The sequence below is a fragment of the Lissotriton vulgaris genome, chromosome 3_1, assembly GCF_964263255.1.
Source record: "Lissotriton vulgaris chromosome 3_1, aLisVul1.2, whole genome shotgun sequence".
NCBI lineage: Eukaryota > Metazoa > Chordata > Amphibia > Caudata > Salamandridae > Lissotriton > Lissotriton vulgaris.
Genome location: NC_141689.1, coordinates 1350878649 through 1350901045, shown reverse-complemented (window position 1 = coordinate 1350901045; position 22397 = coordinate 1350878649). Strand labels below are relative to the sequence as shown.

At 42.2% G+C, this 22397-nt stretch overlaps 2 protein-coding genes across 4 annotated transcripts in view; one reads left to right on the top strand and one right to left on the bottom strand.

Moving 5' to 3' along the window:
* LOC147727877 (tyrosine-protein phosphatase non-receptor type 9-like) overlaps positions 1-22397 on the top strand; it is a 1887882-nt gene that overhangs the window by 1485799 nt on the left and 379686 nt on the right. The gene's annotated exons all lie outside the window — the stretch shown is intronic.
* On the bottom strand, positions 9167-11033 carry LOC147727878 (uncharacterized). Its single transcript, XM_086961828.1, has 2 exons — positions 9577-11033; positions 9167-9537 (listed from the first exon to the last, which is right to left on the bottom strand). Exon 1 carries the CDS (start codon positions 11014-11016, stop codon positions 9829-9831), a length of 1188 nt encoding a protein of 395 aa, XP_086817954.1. The 5' UTR covers positions 11017-11033; the 3' UTR covers positions 9167-9537; positions 9577-9828.

Here is a 22397-nt window from a genome sequence, read left to right as displayed (position 1 = left end):
GTATCTTGAGGAACAGTAGGACCAGGCAACTGGGAAGACAAGATCATTCTCCCCCCTCATGTGACACAATCTCTGACATGGTGGTGCTCTTCAACCAATCTCCTTCACAGGATGCTCTTCCACCAACATGCTCCCTCTCAAACCATAATCACGGATGCATAGCTTCTGGTTTGGGGAGCCCACATGGATCCGTTCAAAATTCAAGGCACATTGTCTCTGAAGGTGATGACGTACCACATCAATCTCCTTGAACTCCGGGCAGTACACCTTGCACTGAAAGGGTTTTACCCTTCATTCAAAACCCAGGACCTGCTTGTTCAGATGGATAATTATACCACCATGTATTACCTCAACAAGCAGGGGGACACGGTCCAGACCCTTATCCGACCAAGTCCAAGCAATTTGGATTGGCTAGTATCCAGAAAATTGCTGATCAGGGCAACTTACCTCCCTGGTGTGCAAAATGTTCAGGCAGCCGCCCTCAGCAGGGTTAAGCAATAAAATCACGAATAGGTACTTCAGCTTGTTCACCATCGCAGAAAATAATAGGTACTTCCTACTAGGGACTCTAGGGAATGCCCTATTGCTCAACTGGTCAGGCAAATTTCCGTATGCCTTTCCACCAACCCCTCTGATTCCGGCAGTCCTCCATCACGTTGTCCCACTCAAGATACAGACTCATTCTAATAGCCCTAGACTGGTGATCCAGCGCTCTGATTGAAAAACTGTCTCATAAACACTACATAACACCTCAATAATCACCATTAATCATGAAACACATATAAAGGCCATTAAACCAATGAGACAATTTTGGAGGCAACTGAATCAGGGGGTATGATTAATAAAACTATTCACATATTATATACAATATTATATACAACTGCAGTTTATTTTTCTTACCATGGTTTTGAACATATATTATTCATTAATCAGACCACTAAGGCGATTGGATCATCTGATGGAAACTAGACCATGAATAAACAAGACCAGCTTGTCTCTTCAAATCTAATTTTATTAATTTTATTTTTCATAAAGAAAAAGCATTTACGTTTTAGAATCTTTATTTTATCAGCAATTTAAGAAAGCAGCATTTAAATGAGGAAACAAATTTAAACTGACATTTCAAAGCAAGCTCAGAAAAACAAAGTATTAGCAGAATAAACATTTTCATTCCCTATCTATTTCCCTGACTATTTCTCGCTTCACCTAGAAAGGAAAAATCATTTAAAATCTGCTGTCCTTACATGCGCCAAAGGTCCAACAGCATGTCACGTCACTCAGGAATCGGAAAGTACGAGTTCTTTCCCTGCTCGTAGTGTCACACTTTATGCCAGGGGTCTCCAAACTGGTCCTGGAGGGCCGGATCCATGCCAGATTTTTAAAATTACTACATGTATCTCAATGGGGATATCCAAAAAATCTGCCATGGATCCGGCCCTCCAGGACCGGTTTGGGGACCCCTGCTTTATACCTTTCTCTCTAGCTAAACTTTCTACATTTTACATTCTTTTAAGCAAATCCAAGCTTTTCATTGGCTGTCCTGTGTCAGTCCATGATAAAAAATTTTAGGTCATCTCCGACTCTTGACCAAGTCCAGGCTTCAAATAAGCCCTATTGTCTTTCATTTCCACATCCTTCAGCTTCCTCAAGAAAGTTACTTTTTCCTCGAGTTTCGAACATTTACTTCCTAGCCTTGACAGACACTTTAAGTTCCTGTCCTTGAGCCATTCGAACACAACCAAAGAACTGCTTTTTCAATTAACGATGACAATGCAGTAAAAATCTTCACAGCTACGCATGTGCGAATGCTTCACTCTGGACAAGCTTTTTAAACAAACACAAGACATCAATTAATTAAAGAATTGAGACCCATTCTGTTACCTACCCCCTTTACTAATTAATCCTGTTAATTATGTTACCTAGCAAAAGCACAGTCAAGCAGCATTATAATTACTTTTCCTTCTCGAACAGCGTGAACTCCATAAGCTCTTCATCACAGAAAAACATAACATAAGCACATAAATAAGCACATGCCATTAATTTAACTGCCGCATTTAATACTGACAAAGACAATAAACAAGGTTAGTTTATTATTTTTTACTTTGAGTATGCAACATAAAGCACATTAGTTTATCACATGTGTATTGATGAATGTATTCTTAAACTACGTTGATTAGTAATTTCGCGACAAGCTTATTAATTTGATTACTTGTTATGGGAGATTAACTTTTTTTTTTTAAATCTGTTTATTAGCATAGTTTTGAGAGCAGTAACAGCATACATCTTCATATATACAAGCTCAGTATTAATCCCAGTGGTACATGCATGCGTTTGCTCAGAGCACATATAGAAACATAGTGAATTCGAATTTTTCCATTTTGTCGGTGAACCAGAACAAACTAACAAACCCCATTCATCCCCGGTCCCACCCTCCACCCCTACGAAATCCCACCCGTCACTCTCTCAGCGGGCACATAATTGAGATATCAACATGTGGGTCACCCGCAATGCATTGATACATATCGTAAGTTTAACACATAGGTAGGGTGGGGTAGTGTGATCGACGGGTCGGGGTCACCCGTATCCCATCGCAGTGCACCGTAGGCAGTGGCCGTGTATGGGAGAGTGTGTCGGGGCATAGTAATACCCCAAGTGGCTATTCACTAGCATCCTCTTCATCTTCGTCATTGCCAGCCTCAAAGACCCCCAAAGTGTCAAACCATTCCAGTGAGATCGGTGTTTTTCGGAGGCCCCTACTCTCCTCTCTTTGTAGTGCTTCGCCCTCAGCCTTACCCCAGCGCACTACTTCTGCCCGCCACAGGTCAGGGTTGGGCGGTTTAGTTTATTTCCATCTCATCGTGATGGCACACTTCGCCAGCAACAGGGCCAGATCTGAGAAGCGCGTCGCCACGGTTCTGGTGCGTGTTGGTGGCCCCAGCCCTAGAAGTGTATGTTCCAGTGTAGGTGATCGGGGCAGGGTACCAGCCTTCTCGAGTGAGGCATGGACAGTAGTCCAGAAATACCCTAACTTAGGGCATTGCCACAGCATATGTACCAGTGATGCGTCGTCTGCATCGCATCGGGGGCAGTTGCTCTTGGATGCAGGGAACATCACATGTAGGCGGTGCGGAGTCAAGTAAGCTCTATGTAGTAACATCAGTTGGATGAACTTGTATTTGGGGTTCCTAGCTACTTTCTTGGGGAACTGAAGTATGCGCTCCCACTCCTTGTCTCGCAGTGGCCTCCCAATATCTACTTCCCACTTCGCCCGTAGTGATGACAGTGTAAGTGCCCTCCCCGATTTGATGCTAGTTGTGAGCCACCTGGTCAGATGGCCGCCCGTTCCCATGAGGTAGAGCATTGTGACGAGAGGGTTCGTAACAGGTTCCCGCCCGTCAGGCGACCATTTGCGTGAGATATAGTGTCGGAGTCCGGCGTGTAGAAAGGAGAAAGAAAAGGAAAAGGAAAGGAGCCGCTGGGGACGCCCTGTGTGGTTCTGAAGTCTTCGAAAGATAATAGGTGCCCCTCCGCAAACAGGTCACCCACGTGTGTCACACCTGCATCATGCCAGGGCTCCAGCAGGGTCGCCGTGAGTGTGCCCGAGCCTAGTGGTATGCCCAATAGGGGAACAGTGGGGGCATAAGGTGTCCCGGGGGACGTGTACTTTAATGCCTTCCGCCAGTATGTGACCGCCAGCTTGAGAAGTGGCGGGGCGTTTCTAGGTAGATCCGAGCCAGGTAGGAGCAAGATGTCTACTCTCCCCTTAGCATGGTCGTCCCTTGATATATTAATCTCATGAAGATTGCAGCCCGCCACCCAGTAAGCTAGCCATTAGGCTGACATGCATAATTATAAGCCCTGAAGTCCGGCACGCCCATGCCTCCGGAGTTGGAGGGGAGCTGCAATTTGGCCTGACCTATGCGCCTGCGGCCATGTCCCCACACAAGTTCGGTGAGTAGGGAGTCGAGGGTCTTAAATGTTGCCGCTGGGATCTGGAATGGCAGATTGGTGAAGTAGTAGATAAGACGGGGGAGCATCACCATCTTGGATATTGCCACTCTACCGGGTATTGAGAGCGGCAATGTTAGCCAAAACTGAATTTGTGACTTCAGCGTTCTAATGGCCCTCCCCAGGTTGCCGTCTATCATCATGCCCGCCTCTCTGTATATCTGTATCCCAAGGTATCGGAAGGTGGTTTCCGGCCTCTGGAATGCATGAGGGGCAAAAGGCAGGGGGGCCGACCCGCCTGCGGCTGCAAAGGTGAACCCGTAGGACTTAGACTCGCTGATAGTGAGGCCAGAGATCTCTCTAAAATCCTCAAAAACCTGGGAAACTGGGCTCAGGTCACCCCTCAGGTCACGGAGGTATAATATGATATCATCCGCGTACGCAGATACAATGTGGTCCGTACCATGCCGTTGTATGCCATAGCGGGGGGCCATCAACCTGAGTCTACAGAGCAATGGTTCGAGGGCAAGGACGAAGAGGAGAGGGGAGAGCGGGCAGCCCTGCCTGGTGCCTCTGGTAATGCCCATGGGACCTGAGATTTGATTGGAGGTGCGCACCCTGGCCGTGGGGATGGTGTATAGCAATCTGACCCAAGCGAGAAATTCGGGCGGTATCCCGAATTTTGACAGGGTGGCGAACATATAGTCCCACCTTAAGGAATCGAAAGCTTGTTTTAAGTCCAGAGAAATGCATCCTTCGGAGCCTGTATCCATATTGTCTCTGAGCATGAGCTGGGCCAAGCGCCTAAGGTTCATGGCCGTATTACGGCCCGTTACAAAACCGCATTGATCCGGGTGGACCAGTTGAGGCACATACTGCACGAGCCTCGTCGCCAGCACCTTGCTCAATATTTTAGAATCAGTATTGAGAAGGGACAGGGGTCTGTAATCGGCCATCCGCAGACCATCTTTGGCCGGTTTCAAGAGGGACGTGATCAGTGCTTGCATGGATGATTGCGGTCGAGAGGTTGTACGTAGGGCTTCCAGATAAACAGTGTGTAACCGTGGGGCCAGGAGGTCTATATATGTTGCGTAGAATTCGGCTGGCAGGCCATCCGTTCCAGGGGCCTTAACCTTCGGAAGGGCTCTTATCGCCTGTCTGATTTCCGCCACTGAAATAGTACGCTGCAAGTCTTTGTTCTGGTTGGCAGTAAGTTGTAGGAGATCCAGACCCTCCATGAAGGCCGCAAGTTCGGGTTCTGATAAGGGCTGTGGGGGACCGTACAGCGTGGTGTAATAGTCCTTAAACGCCTTATTAATCCCTATTTGGGTGGTAGCCGAGAGGCCAGATTAGTCCAAGACCCTCAGAATGGGGTGGCTGATCGGGGAGTCCCGTAGGAGGCGGGCTAGTAGGGGACCGGCTCGGTCGGCCTGCGTATGCTGTCTGTTCGTGTATTCCCTATAGTCTATAAGCCGCAGTTCTTCCAGTAGCTCCGCGTGCCTAATATGTGCCTCTTGCAGTGGTGTAAAGGGAGCATTGGTGCCCGCTGCCTCATTCTCTAGGGACGCAAGTGAGCCCTCCACCTCCTTCAGTTGGCTGATCACCTCCCGCGTCCTCCCCACCCTAACAGTCATAGCAGCCCCTCTAAGACAGACTTTGAAAGTATCCCATTCTATCTGCCGGGAGCTGGCCGTGTTCGCATTCGTGGAGAAGTAGGTATCTATAGTGTCGGACAGGGAGGACCGGAAGACCGAGTCCTCGAGGAGATCAGGAGACAGTCGCCAAGTTGGAATGGGAGCCAGCCTCCTACCCCACTGCCATGTAATTTCCACGGGGTTATGATCTGATAGCGTTTTCCCCATGTGCTGGGTCTGGACAATCAGTGCTGTAAGGGAACGGGAGCAGAAAACATGATCAATTCTGGTGTGAAGCTGGTGGGGAGGGGAGAAAAAGGTGTATTCCCTTTCCATAGGGTGTATGCTGCGCCACACATCTGCCAAATCCCAGCCCTCCGCCCAACTCGCAAGCGCATCCGCCTGTTTCCTGCTCTCGGTAGCCTGCAAGGGGGGATGCGATCTATCTAGCATAACATCAAGTACAGCATTGAAATCACCCCCAATGATCCAGCGATGGTCAGCCCAATCTGCAAGCACCCCGTTGACAGCGAAAAGAAATTCCGACTGATTTGTGTTAGGTGAGTACACACATCCAATGACAACCGCCTCCCCATCCAACAGTCCCCGCACAAATACATAGCGGCCCTCCTGATCAATCCGTTGCTCCAGCAGTTGGAAGGGAAGAGAGCCACGAAGCCAAATCGCCGCCCCCCTCGAGAATGCAGAATATGAGGTAGCAAAGAGCTGCCCTCTCCATTTCTTGCGCAATTTCACCGCTTCAGCAGCGTTCAAATGTGTCTCTTGCAAGCATGCAATCTGTGTCCCCCTTCGGTTGAGTTGTGCAAGGATTCTGTGTCGTTTATGCACTGATCCCATGCCACGCACGTTCCAGGTGCACAATTGGTAATTGTTAAGAAGCCCCATTCCCATCTGTGTGGTGCGGCAATATGAAACAACTGGGTGACCCCACATGTCCTGCAGTGCTATAAAGTGAGAGTGTCTCACAAACAAGTAACCCCTGAACAAAAAGGTCCCTGAGCCAACGTACCCAGGAGCCAAACCATGGTGCCCAACGTGGGCACAAGTCACTCAAGTTCGTGTGCATACCGGGGGTGGTAGGCCTCCGTCGATTGGCACTGAACTGTCTGCGTGGGCATGATAGCCCACAACACAATGGGCCCCTACACATACAACCCACTATATGTGAAGGAGGGGATTAGTCATGCGTTACCACCTGGAGAGGATCAATCGCGTCGTGGTTCAGAACTCTTCTGCCATCTGGGCCGTGATCTTCGGGAAGAGCTGCAAGCTGTCAACTGAACCAGACACCTCAGTGTGTGTGTCGGTGGTGACGGTGAGTCTGTCTCCGGTTGCTCCCGCGTCGTGGGCGGCCAGTGCCTCCTCTGTTAGACGTTGATGCGGGGATGATGACGAGTGGCCTGCCGCCTGGCGTCCGGGTGGATGCGTCGTCGCCGATGCTCCGTGGGGTGAATGATGCCCGGGGCTGTGAGTGCTGTTCCGTCGGCCTGGCGAGCCCCGGTGGGTGTCACTGTGGTGGTCTGTGAATGGGTCCTGTGATGCCGGCGGGGTCAGAGTGACCTCCATCCATTCTGCCGCTTCCTCAGGCGAGTCGAAAAAATGGGACTTGTTGTTATGTAGGATTTTGAGCCGAGCAGGGAACAAAAGTGCATATTTCATGTTCCTGTCCCGCAATTTGCGTTTCACCCCCATGAAGGTGGACCTGGTCCGCTGCACGGTGGGCGTGAAATCAGGGTAGACCGATATATTCTTGTCCTCGAAGCGTATTGGCGCTTCCTCCCTGGCCGCCCGCAGGACAGTGTCGCGGTCTCTGAAGTGGAGTAGACGAGCGATCAGGGGGCGAGGGGGTGCCCCTGGTTGTGGGGGCCGCAATGGCATCCTGTGGGCCCTTTCCACACTGTAGAGGGCGGTGAGGTCTCTCTGGCCCACCAGCTTCCTTAGCCAATCCTCCACAAATTGCGTGGGGTCTCTCCCCTCGCTTCTCTCCGGAATGCCCAGGATGCGGACGTTGTTGCGGCGGGCTCGTCCTTCTGCATCGTCCACTCTACCCCACAGTTGCTTTAATTGCTTCTCTACGTTCTCTAGTTTCGTGGAGTGTTCCGTCTGCTGCGGGATAAGGTCATCCAGCGCTATTTTCTGCTCTGCCACTCGATCCGCCAACTTGTTATGGTCAGCCTTAAGTAGGGACAGGCCAGTCGCCATATTGTCTATGCGCGATTCTAGCGCTTCGCGCGTCGCGCGTATGTCATTCAGGATCAGATCTAGCTTGGCGTCTTGCGATCCCTTACCGGTCGGCGGGATGATGTCCATGCTGGAGGAGGCCAGCGGGTCTTCGGAGCCCATGGACTGCACGTCCGTTCGGGCGCCCTGGTCCTGAGGTTTGCCCCTGTTTCTGCCTATGGATCTCGTTAGCAGGGTGGCGCTGTAGTGGATGCAGCAGACCGCCGCGGTCCCACGGAGTGTCCGGCAGTGGTTTTGTGAGGACCACTACGTACTGGGTAGAGGCGGATGTAGCGAAGACCCCAGGGCTGGCAGGGGCAGCGTAGGCTATCTTGGCGAGGCGTCAATGTGGGGTGGGTCGGTGCGCCACCGGCGACTCCACTTGCAGGTATAACCCCAGGTCCGTAGAGGTGGTGGGAGGGAAGAGGTGGTGGGGTCCAGGCCACTGCAGAGTGAGCTTGTCGTGGCCGTCGGGAGCGCGGCAAAGGTCGGGGCTGCAGCGCTGTAATAAGGCGCCAAGGTGCGTGGCGCACTACCCCTCTTCAGACCCCTGTACCTGAGGTCCACGTGCCGTCAATAAGTGCCACTCTGTGTTGTGTGACCGTCTCCGGTCCTCTGACTGGCGGCTCTGGGGCATGCGAGGCGAGTCTGCCTGGGTCCGAGGGTCTCTACCAAGCCCCGACGTGATGGCAAGATGGCGCCAGGATATTACCAAGGCCTGGCCGATCCGCGTTGTGATGCTGGCAGCCTGTGCAGGGCGAAGCCGGTCTCGCGGTGTCTGCAGTGAATTGTGCGTGCCACCCGCACTTCGGTCTTCGTCCCCGTGGCGGAATGCCGGAGTCCCGTTGACTTCGTGGGCGGGCGGGGGGATGGTCCGGAGGTGCTCCCGCGTCCCGAAGGGGCCGTGCAGCAGTGTGGTCGGCCTGTGGCAAAGCGGCCAAGCAGGGGGGGGTAGCGGAGCCTTAGTGAGGGTGGGGCACCGTACCGCTCTCCGTGGTTCCGGCCAGCAGATCGGGAGAAGTCCAATCCCGGGTCTCGACTGGACCGCGAAGGAGGCTGGGGGTAGGCCGGCCAGGCCGATCACTCTAGGCCGGGGCTGCGCCTCGGCCTGCAGGCCGCAACAGGCTCCGTCGCCGGAACTCGACAAAGGAGTCGTCCCAGAGGGGCTATGCCGCACCGCCTCACGCCGCTTGCCTCCGGAGACAACCTGTGTAGGAATCAGGTGGGCTGCAGGCAGGGGAGTGCAGGATAATCAGCTTGTGTTCAGGGCATAGGACGGAGCTGGTAAACTACACGTCCACCATCAACGGCTCCAGGCCACGCCCCCGTTATGGGAGATTAACTTCACAAGTTTGAACAAAATCTTGTTCTTCACCTTGCTCCATCAACTCCCTCATCTGGTGATTTCTAAATCACCAAATAATACCCAAAATGTATAAATTTTCAACCCTTGAACATGTTTTGGACTTTCTTAATATTAGTACTTCTAAACTTTAGATTCATTTGATTTTCTGCATTTTTCATATTGAATCCTCCGAAACTCTTCTAATTCTATTTCTTTTTCTTTTCTTAGTTTGCAAATTGTTTTCTTTTCTATTAGATGTTTTCTTCTCTTGTGTATCATGCAACTAATTTTTAACAAAAGTATCACTATAGCTATGACGATTAAAGGAAAAACTATTTTACCTATAATTGAATTACCAATCTCTTGAAACTAGTGTTTAATTGCTGCAAATCTTTTACTTAAACGTACAGTGTTTAATTGCTGCAAATCTTTTACTTAAACGTTCTGAAAAACTTTCATCTTCTAAAGGTTCTATTTCGCTATGTAACTCAGTAATATTTTTTATATACATCTCTATATTCTGACTTTTGTCAGGTATGTAAGTACAACAATGTTGAACATGCAAAATTCCACAGACTCCACCCTATTTTGCAAGCAAAATGTCTAATGCAAGACGATTTTGCATTACCATAGTTCTCATAGCAACACGCTCTGTATTCACTAATTGAAATCCACTGCAGTATCTGTTGACAATCTGTCAACAATTGTGGACATTTTTCTGATTTTGTTTGCATTCAGGGTGATTCCTACCATTGGTATTAATGCACCAAATATGTCTCCCATTATTTCTGTAAAACTTTCTCTTCTAAATCTATTCAAGTGATTGCCGATTTCAAATGAACCTTTTGCATTTCTATCTACATGAAATTTTTTGGGAAAAACTAAACCTACATAACACGTCCCATGCCAGTGGTCTGGGAGATTGTAATAAGCTTTATTCCCACAAACAAAATAAATTCCAGGAAAAATTGGATCTTTGCCTCCTTTAAATCCCCAACCCCCTATAATACGATAATTGTCTCCACATTGACTTGCACCTACAAAATAATTATCTAACAAAGTATTATCTCTTCTTATACAACATTTTCCACTAACAGGTTTATCTATGTGAATTGCAACATTTTCATTTTTACCATTAAGCTTTTCATCTTCTACTTGCCAAAATGTAGACTTAATAGGTTTCAACATCTCATTTTGCTTGTAAATTGCCCTTCTCTCTTCCACCATATTTAAGAATGTATTTTCTTCTGTTCTCAATTTACATGTTAAATTATTTCTAAAAGCATACTCATAAGTGAGTTCACTAGTCGTTAGGAAAAATTCCCTCATCTGTTTAGCATATTTCACTTTATTCAAGTTTTCTTCAACTTTTAAATTTGCAAAAATCTCATAAACATTAGAATAATAATACTCCAAACGTCCAGTTTTATAAAACAGACTAGCTATTACACTACATATTATACCATAAGTAAGAGGAAGCATATTATACGTAACACCTTCAGACATAGAAGTAGGTAACTTTACACAAATGTAGCAGTCTTTTGCGTCCATCACCTTAACATATTCAGATAAAAGTCTTGAAAAGGTATTACTAGAAAAATCTCTCACAGATCTATCTTGATGAATCTCTGGTTTATGTACAATCATTTTATCAGTCTTATCAACTTTATCATGATTAACCATAACTTTACTAGTCATGTTAGTTTTATACATTTCTTTATCTATTCCAAAAGGAAAAATGACAGCTAAAATTAACCAAACTAAAATTATTAAGATTACACATATTGAGGAAAATTTGCAACATCTTTTGAAAATTGAGCATCTCGAATTATTATTAGTATAAGGCATCTTTACTTTAAAAAAAAAGCCCTAAAAAAAAATGAAAAATGAAAAATTACTGAATATACTCCCCTCTTTTTTTTTTTAAACAGATAACTTTATTTTTTAACAGCTTTTCTTCGACCTTATGTCATACATCAATGTGTTTTCCAGCTAACACAATTTCTTCGACCTTGAGTCACCTAACACAATTTCTTCAACCTTGTGTCATCTAATGAACAAATTCAATCATTATCACTTGCATCATCTACATTTTCCTGACTACTGTTTACTTCTACTACTAATGGAATTATAATATAGGTCCACTCAGGTGATTTATACTTCTGAGTTGGCTTTATTATTCTCTTTGCTCTGCTGTTTATCACTTCTATTTTCTTTCCTGCTTTTTTTCCTTTATTTGAGTCTTCTTCTTTTTGACTTGTGATCTCATTCACCTGCTTCTTTGCTTTATTCGCCACTTTAAATTTTAGGCCTTCGTTTTCATTCGGCCAATTATCTCCTTTTCTTGTCAATTTTCTTTTTGGTTCCGCTAAATTATACTCCACTGTCCAAGCTCTTTTCCTTGATCTTTTCAATCTTTATTCATCTCCACTATCTTCTGTTTCACTTTCTGTGTTATCAGCTGATTCATTAATAATCAGTTTTATTGTATAAGATTTTTCTTTAGATTCAGGTACTTCTTTACTCAGCAGTTTCACTCTGTTAGGAACAACATCCTTATAGCTGGTGCTTGGAATTTCTTCTTCTTCTTCTTCTTCAATTACTTCCAATTCTCCAGTTTCAGAATTTTCGTTCCTTCTTCCAGAGCTTCCAATCTGCTTTTCAATACTCTCCTGATCTTGATCTTGAATCACTTCTTTTTCAGTTTCCTTTTCTGCTTCTTGATCTAGCAGATTTTTTATCATTTTCTTTTTCAGAATCGTGTATCACAATTTCTTCATTTTCTTCATTCAATGCTTCATTCACATTTGAATTTTCCAGATGTCGACTTTCTTATCGATCTTCAGGATCTGGATTTCTTTCAGGTTCTTCTTCTGAATCTGTATCAGCTGTTGTTTCACCTTCGTCGGGATTCTCAGGTGTTGGCACACTTATGGTGTGACTAGCATGAATCCATCTCTTCAATCCCCTACACTTTACTGCATTTGTTGTGACTAATATCACCCATCTTGCCTTCTGCCACCTTGGTACTAGGGAATTTCTTCTTCGATGTACTTTTGTCCTTACCCAGTCTCCTGGTTACAGATCATGAACTTGTTCTTTCTCTTTTGTAAATAATTCAGTTCCTACCTGATGGAACACAGAAGTCACCACATCAGATAGATGTTTGCAATAATCCATAATGACGCTATCATTAATGCTTAACAGTTTATGAACTGGAACAAATGCTTGCCTCATAACTCTGCCCATTAGAATTTCGTGAGGACTCAATCCTGTTTTTCTATCTGGAATGCTTCTCAAAGACATCAAAACAAGTGGAAGTTCATCTGTCCACTTCATTCCTGTTGCTAAGCACATTTTTGCTATTCTGTTTTTTATTGTACCATTCACTTGCTCAACAACACCTGATGCTTCTGGTCTGTAAGCACAATGTAATTTCTGCTTTATATCCAATGCTTCACAAATCAATTTTAGCAATCTGTTTTCAAAATGTGTGCCACAATCTGTCTCGACCGTCACTGGAAAACCATACCTTGGTATAATTTCTCTCAAAAGCAATTTTGCCACAGTAACTGAATCATTGTGACATGTTGGGAATGCTTCTACCCATCTTGAAAATAAACAGATTATCACCAAGACATATCTGAGTTTGTTGTGAGGTGGCATGTCAATGATTCAAGCTGTATTCTGGTAAATGGACCACCCTCCCGTCCTATGGTTCCCATGCTCACAACAGTTTTTCTGTTTGGATTGATCTGTTGACAGATACAACATCTTTGACAAAGGGACTCTGCAATTATTCTGAATTTTGGATTGTACCATATTTGCCTAAATAATCTAATCATAGAATCTCTTCCAATATGTCCTGGACCATGGTACATGCGTGCCATGTCAGAAATCATACTATCTGGCATTACTACTCTGTCATCTTTGTAAACCCAAACCTCATCTTCTTCTCTTTGTCTGCATCCTGCTTTTAAACATGTGTTTTTCTTCTCATCAGTTGCCTCATCTTGCATTTGTTTTACTCCCTGCCAAGTCTCAACTACAGATGTTAGCATAAGTGAGTTCAAAACATGTTCATTTTCTTTTTTCCGATTAACAGACACATTATGTTTTGCACAGAATGTTGCTATTGAGTCAGCATATGAGTTATGTAATCTTCTCTTTTGTGTGCTGTGCATTTTACTACTGCAATTTTTTCTGGTAGCTGAATTCCATCAATCAAGCTTTTGATTAGTTGAGCATTTCTTATTGGTGATCCCACTGAAGTAAAATAACCTCTTTGAGACCAGAGCTGGCCATAGTCATGGACTACACCATAACCATATTGACTATCAGTCACTATGGTAATTTTGAGCTCTTTTCCCAATTCACATGCACGAATCAAAGCAATTAATTCTGCTTCTTGAGCTGAACGAATTCCTTTGAGGCAGGAAGCTTCAATCACATGTGCAACTGTACATACTGAATATGCTGCACTCAGAACACCTTCATCTGTTCTTAAGCATGAACCATCAACAAACAAAACATAATCTGATTCAGCTAACGGTACATCTTTAATGTCTTGTCTTAGTTGTGTGCAATATTCTAATACATCCAAGCATTCATGATCAACCTCATCCCTGATTTCTGTTTTAGTAGTGTCAGGTAATAATGTGGAAGGATTTAAATTCACACATCTTGCAATTGAAACATTGTCTGAGCCAAGAATAATCTTTTCATATTTTGTTAGCCTATTATTTGTCAAATGTTGTGTTCTACTTCTGGTGAGGAGAATTTCAACTGAGTGTGGTACATATACTTTTACAGGAAATCCCATTATTATTCCTTCACTTTGTTCCAAACTTACACTTGTTGCAGCTACTGCTTTTAAGCAACCTGGTAATGCTTTTGCAACAGGGTCAAGAACAGCTGAGAAATATGCTATTGGCTTTCTCAGTTTTCCATGTCTTTGAATCAGAACTGATAATGCACATCCTTCTCTTTCACTGCAATACAGCTCAGATTCTTTTTCATAATCAGGCATTCCTTATGCTGGAGCTTCATACAAACTTTTCTTTAACTGTTCAAAAGCTTCTAATTCAGTTTCTGTTAGGCTAATCGGGTCTTTTATGTCTGCTTTTGTCAGTCTCTGCAGTGGTTTTGCAATTACTGAAAACCCACTAATCCATTGGCGACAATAACCTACCATTCCTAGAAACATTCTAACCTGTTTCTGTGTTTTTGGAGGTTGCATTGCTTGAATCATTTTTATTTTTTCTGTTGTCACTTGTCTCATTCCTTTTGCAATTCTATGACCAAGATATTTTACTTCTTGTTTGCAAAATTGTAATTTCGCAGGAGATACTTTATGTCCCTCATCTGCCAGATAATTTAAAAGAGTAATGGTATCTGTTACACAATTATCTCTTGTTTTTGCAGCCACAAGGAGGTCATCAATATACTGCACTAACGTAGATTTTCCAGGTAAATCTAGATTTTCCAATGATTTCTTTTGCAACTGATTAAAAATAGATGGACTTTCGGTGTACCCTTGAGGGATTCTACACCATGCTAGAATACGCTCTTTGAACGGGAACACAAACATTTGTTGGCTTTCTGGATGCAATGGACCAGTAAAGAATGCATTGCATAAATCAATAACTGTATACCATTCTGCATCATGCGGAATCTGATATAGAATTACCGCTAGATTTGGTACGACTGGGCAACATGGAACAACAATTTTATTAAACTTTCTCAGGTCTTGAACAATTCTGAAAGTTCCATTTGGCTTTTTGATTCCCATAATTGGTGAATTACATGGACAACTTTCAATTTCTTTTAGAACACATTATTTTATGAATTTGTCTATTACAGAAGTTACCCCTTCAATTACTTATGCTTTCGTTTTATACTGAGGAATGTTTGGATACTCTGCTCCTTGTTTTACTGATATTTTCACTGAGTCTACATTTTTCATCAAACCCATCTCATCTCCAGTGAAATCCCAAATGTTTCCATTCACTGTGTCTTTTAATTCTTCAGGTAAATTATTCTTATCAAACACAGGAAATAATTTACTTTCTTCTGCCTCAACCATTAACATTGTTAATTTGTAAAGCCCATCTTCTTCTGGAGTTTGAAGCTCTATACCATCCGGTGAGCAATATATTGCACAGTTCATTTTACAAAGAATATCCCTACCTAATAGATTTACAGGACTGCTATCACAAACTACAAATCTATGCATGTCTTTAAATGTAGCTATTTCAACTTCAACTCGTTCAGTTAAATCTGTTTTTATTTGCTGATTAGCTACACCTACTACTTGGATTGTATCTCCAAAGAGAGGAAGATTTTCTATTTCCACTGATCTAACAGTAGAACGGGTAGCACCTGTATCCACTACGAAAGTAATTTCTACATCATTCACTTTACCATTTACAAATGGACCAGATTGATCTACCTCAAGAGTGGCTCCAAGCACACACTCTTCCTCCTCTCTCAGGCACCGTCAGAAGTATTCTTCAGATTCACTCCCTCCATCTTCTTTCAACCAATATTGTTGAGACACATTCGACACATTCACTCTTGGTGATCTGTTTACCTGTTCACCTCCGCCGAATCCTGTTTCTGCACTGTATCTCTGCACATTTGCACAGTTTGGAAGTGGCGGTTGTGGTAACTGACTTTGCTGAATCACTACCTGTCGCTGTAGCTGTTGCTGCTCATTTATCTCATTCTGCATCTATGGATTTAATGATGTATTTTTTAAATAAGTTCTGTGCGGATTCTTACACTCACACTTCCAGTGTCCAATTTCGCCACAATTAAAACATGGGAGTTTCTGTTTTAAATCTTCCATATTTCCCATCAATTTTGGTTTATTATAATTACCTTTAAATTTCCCTTGATTCTGATCAACATTCTTATTTCCTAAACTTGCTATTTGTTGTTCAGCCACTTTTACCTGTGCCCACATAGCCTTTTCTTTCAACTTCTTTTGTTTAGCTTCTATTTCATCACTACACTATTTTGCTTTCCTCAAGATATCATCTACTGTGTGTGATTGCCAACCAACTATTCCAGTTCTTACCATTTCAGTAATTTCAGGTCTCAAGCCATATACAAATCTAAATATAAAATGGCTCATGTCTTTTTCACTTAAATGTTCATAACCACTGTATTGTTTAAATACCAGCAGTAATCTTTCATAAAATGAATGTACTGATTCCTTTGACTCTTCGGTAGTTCTATCTATTTTAACCCAATCTATCTTTTGGGGGAATCTTGTTTTTCAAAAACACAATTACCTGTTGGTACTTTCTCATTACATCTGGAGAAGGAGCACCTGTTATTTTATCTCGTTCATATTCCTCTCTAGGCCAATCTATAGTAGTTTTACATTCTGTCCAAAGATTTGCTAGGACAATTATGTCAAATAATCCATCAAGATCCATCCACAAAACTTTTTAAACTTTCACAAATCTGTCTACCTGTCGATACCATTCTACAGGTTTTTCTCTTAATCGAGGAAAATCATTTTTAAACAGTAAAATGTCCTGTCTTGTCCATGGGACATGCACATACCCTCCTCCCGCTATTTCTCTAATTGGAAACTCATTTACTACTTTTTCCTTTTCTCTGACAGGAAAAGCTAGACTTGCTCTGTCTTCATCTCTTTTCTTTGTCCATTTCGCTCTCCATTTACTTAATTCTCCCCATTTTCTCAAAATCACAATTAAGTCTTTAATATGAATGATTCTTTCTGTGGTATTCATATTTTCAATGTCTTTTTCAGAGAAATCCACCCTATAATTTTTCTGCAAATTCTTCTGCTTATTTAAATCTATTTCTAATTCAAAAGCCATATCCTCTAATTGATCATATTTGTTTTTCGTTTTCCATGTTATGCTTTTGCAAATAAATAATAATTCATCATCCTGATATGCCTTCAGTCTGTCAGTTCCAATTGTTCCAATTATTAATTCCTCTAAATCTACTTTCAATTTTGCAATATCAAGTATTTTACATTCTGGGGTTTGTGTTAAATCTATTTTACTCAGGCTCTTTTCCGGAGTTCCAGAGTCAGATTCTGCACCAGATGGAGTTTTACATGACGAACCTTGATTAAAAGTTAAGTCAGGCATCATTATTTTCTCTTGGTATATTTCAGACAAATCTGAATAAAAATTTTCAGTCACTTTCTGTATTTCTGTATTTCTGAATTTAATGGAACCCTTAAAGCTGAATGTCTAATTTCCTTTTGATCAAATACTGGAAGAACAGGTCCAATCGTTACAGGCACTGTTACTGCTTCCATGCTTTTAGTTAACTGCTGTATTAATTCATTCGTAGAACGAATATATTCTGAGGTATTTGGTAATCCCTCATACCTTTCTGTTCTATTTCCATTTCTTGGGGTTTCATTTGTTTGAACTGGGGTTTTAGTATAATTTCTATTTTCTCCTGATATATTTGAATTACATCTTGTTTCTACTCTTTCAGGTGTTTCTCTATAATTCGGATTTGTTTCAGGGGATATCTCATCAATATTTTCTCTTTGAGGGGCACTTGGAGAAGACCATGAACAAACTGGTTGATAAGGAGGCGGTTTTTTAGTATACATTTCTTCTAATACCGCATCTTCTGAATCACTTTCTTCACTATTTCTATTTTTCTTTTGAGCCTTCTTTTGTCCAGTTACTTCATCAATTAATCTGACTGGGTATAAGCCATCACACATGTCTGCGCTTCTCCATCAACACATTCTACCCTTATGTGTTTCTCTTTTAAGACCTAATCCTGTTCCCCTTAATACTCCTCTACTCTCTCGTTCTAATTCAAACATTTCATCCTCCCATTCAACTAAAGCTTCAAATTTAGTAGGTCTAGGCTTTGGTACAAGTTTCATCATTTTTTCTCTTAAATTTTTCAAAACTGCTATGTTAAATGATCCATCTTCCGGCCATGCTAATACACCATCATTTTAAGTATACTTCATCCAATTCTCAATCCAAAGACAACTATGATAACCATATTCACCCAACATATAAGCTGCAGGTGTTTTGTACTTATGAAGTAATCTTCCACCTCGCGTTAAAATAATTTTTTTGTGAGGTTTAATTTTGTTTTTCAATTTCTGAAACCATGAAAGCTTCTTTTTCTCCTTCATGTAATAGTAATCCATGTTTTTAACAATTTCCCTTACTTCGGAAAAGATCGTAACAACTTCCTTGTTATTCCACAACACCAACCAATCCATGCGCAACACTTACCAACAAACCAATCAAGTTAAGCTTCGTCACTATTTTGCTCAACCAATAGAATTACTGTTTTTCAGGATGAGCCAATCAGCTGCAAGCTTGCCGTAGTCACATGAACTAATCTGTGCGCGAATTCTATGACGTATGTTAGCCAATCATAGCACAACACTTGTGATATATGCTACCGCTGCAGCTGCTCTGTCCTTCGCTCCACTCCTTAAACTGAACCCTCCTTTTCAAGAAATTTTCACAATGCCATATTTACAAATCTTTCAATTGAATTCAGTTAATAACTCCACAAAAAACAAACCATTTGTCTGTTTCGCTAAAATAAAGTGATAGCTTTCTCAAACATTCAAGTATTCGTTTCACGTGAAATAGACAACGCTATTTTCACAGAATATATAAATTCGTCGATAAAGTAAGGCTACTTTACCCTTCTAGCAGGTAATAACAAACTTGTTTCTCTCTAAATGCACATACAGAGATATTTTATACCTCCTTAGAGACAATTTAAAGTTTCACTCGATCGTACATTACAAATTCATTTACGCACATTCATACAGAAAAAATCCCTAACCATGCATACAGGAATCTTTAGTAGGACTTTAACCCACTTATAGAAATCCTCATTCGCCAATAAGGTAGACGACGCTTCCTTACCCTTCACTCAACCTTAGATAAATTCTACTACTCTTTTCACAGTGAGTTTTAAAACAGGACACAAGTCCCTATACTCAACAGCTACGATTTCATAGACAATCCTCACTATGCATTCTACCTTACACACCTAAAATCCCTAAACTTATGCTGTACGTCCACAACACTTGTGATATACGGCGATACCACTAATTTGAAACAGAACAAATGCACTGTGTAACTTCACCTGTCACACTTCTCATGCCGACACAAACCAGGAATTTTCACAATGCTGGAAAAAACCTTTCGACTGCATATAACAACTGAACAAACTTAACATGTTTTAGACATTAATCCTATGAATTACCATGTAACATGCTAGTTACCATAGAAACCGTAACTCTGCTACCATGTTATTGATCCAGCGCTCTGATTGAAAAACTGTCTCATAAACACTACCTAACACCTCAATACTCACCATTAATCATGAAACACATATAAAGGCCCATACACCAATGAGACAATTTTTGAGCAACTGAATCAGGTGGTATGATTAATAAAAATATTCACATATTATTTACAATATTATATACAACTGCAGTTTATTTTTCTTACCATGGTTTTAAACATTTATTATTCATTAATCAGACCACTAAGGTGATTGGATCAACTGATGGAAACTAGACCATGAATAAACAAGACCAGCTTGTCTTTTCAAATCTAATTTTATTTTTCATAAAGAAAAAGCATTTACATTTTAGAATCGTTATTTTATCAGTAATTTAAGAAAGCAGCATTTAAATGAGGAAACAAATTAAAACTGACATTTCAAAGCAAGCTCAGAAAAACAAAGTATTACCAGAATAACAATTTCCATTCCCTATCTATATCCCTGACTATTTCTCGCTTCACCTAGAAAGGAAAAATCATTTAAAATCTGCTGTCCTTACATGCGCCAAAGGTCCAACAGCATGTCACGTTACTCAGGAATCGGAAAGTAAGTGTTTTTTCCCTGCTCATAGTGTCAGACTTTATACCTTTCTCTCTAGCTAACCTTTCTACATTTTACATTCTTTTAAGCAAATCCGAGCTTTTCATTGGCTGTCCTGTGTCAGTCCATGATAAAAATGTTAGGTCATCTCCGACTCTTGACCAAGTCCAGGCTTCAAATAAGCCCTATTGTCTTTCATTTCCACATCCAATAGCTTCCTCAAGAAAGTTACTTTTTCCTCGAGTTTCGAACATTTACTCCCTAGCTTTGGCAGACACTTTAAGTTCCTGTCCTTGAGCCATCTCCATGAGCACGTTCAAGCACAACCAAAGAACTGCTTTTTCAATTAACGATGACAATGCAGTAAAAATCTTCACAGCTACGCATGTGCAACGGCTTCACTCCGGACAAGCTTTTGCATCTGCAGCTCTGTCAGCCATATTTTCTGAACCACCTTTAGGCCTCACTTTGGAAACTATTATTAAACAAACACAAGACATCAATTAATTAAAGAATTGAGACCCATTCTGTTACCCACCCCCTTTACTAATTAATCCTGTTAATTATTTTCCCTTCAAAAGCACAGTCAATCAGCATTATAATTACTTTTCCTTCTTGAACAGCGTGAACTCCATAAGCTCTTAATCACAGAAAAACATAACATAAGCACATAAAATAAGCACATGCCATTAATTTAACTTCCGCCTTTAATACTGACAAAGACAATAGAAAAGGTTAGTTTATTATTTTTTTTTCTTTGCGTATGCAACATAAAGCACATTAGTTTATCCCACGTGTATTGATGAATGTATTCTTAAACTAAGTTGATTAGTAATTTCACCACAAGCTTATTATTTGATTACTTGTTATGGGAGATTAACTTCACAAGTTTGAACAAAATCTTGTTCTTCACCTTGCTCCATCACTGGCCACGTCATTGGTAGTCCGCAGACCTCTTTCACCAGTTACAGCATCCACATCTCAAGCTGCCATATTTCCAGACCTGCTAATTAAGTTTGGCGGACAGATGGTTTACCCTATCTCTCCTCTTTAAATTTGGCAACATTGCTCCTGAGCTAGTGCAGTATGGACACTTGAATTTGCCATAAGACTGCATGGACATTCTCAAGGATGCTAAACGTTCATCAACCTGTTCAGCATATGCTTTATGTGGATCAATATTTGCATTTGGTGTTCCAAGAACTTCCAACTACTTGCCTGGAGTGTATCATTCTTCCCTATCTGGCAAAATCTGGCTTGCAATTCTCCATACTAGTCCACTTGATGGCTCTCACTGCCTACAGGAAATGTCCTTTACATGTCTCTATTTTCAAAATTCCAGAGATTAATGACTTTCCTGAAGGGGTAAAGAAGGTGTTCCATCCTATTAAGCATCCTTCCCCTCCGTGAAAGCCTAACATAGTCCTTTCATGCCTCATGCAGGCCCCTTTTGAACCTATTTATAAGGCGTCCCTACAGCATCTTTTGTGGAAAGCAGCTTTCCTTGTAGCAATTACATCTTATAGCTTGTAGAGTTTTTGAAAATAAGATGTTATGACCCCTATACTGTCTTCTACTCATGCAGAGTAGTTATGAGGACCCACCCTAAATTCCTCTCCAAAGTAGTTTTGGACCTTCAAGTCAATCAGACAATTTCATTGCCAACTTTCTTTCAGCACCCTTCAACTCCTGCTGAAAGAACTCTTCATTCCCTTGATGTGAGGCGGGACTTGAAGTATTATCTTCACAAGACCCGCAACATATGTACATCAGACCAATTGTTTATAAATGATGGCAAGTCCGTACAGGCTTTACACTTTCATTCTCTTATGCTCTCAAAAAGCCAACACAACCTTATTAGCTAGGCCCACTCTACTAGAGGGAAGGTAGCTACTGCTGCCTTGATGAGAAATATTCGTATAACAGAGACCTGTAAAGTGCCTACGCGCAGGTCTGTAACACATTCACCAAACATTAGTGTTTGGTTTCGGATGCTCAAGCAGAAGCTTAAGTAGGACAAGTTTCCCTCTGAAATGTATTTGCTTAATTATAGTCCATTGCCATTTTTCTGGGTTTTTTTCACCACTCTTGGTGGGGTTGGGCTTGCTCTTCTATTCCAACGGTTATAACTACCAATGCAGAACCACTATGAGAGAAGGATTTTTTATTTTTTTCTGCGTTTTATATAGGGCAAACTTGACCAGAAGAAATCAGGTTTCAAAACGCTTTACATGAGCACCAATTGCGTTACACAAGGACACATTGATTTTTGTTAGGCATGGGGAGATTAAGTGATTTGCCCAGAATCACTGGATGTTGAGCATCATTGCTGAGACTCGAACCTGGTT

What these genes read in the sequence shown, in the direction of transcription:
- LOC147727878 (XM_086961828.1), bottom strand. Translation starts at nt 11,016, where the DNA reads ATGCCTTATACTAATAATAATTCGAGATGCTCAATTTTCAAAAGATGT.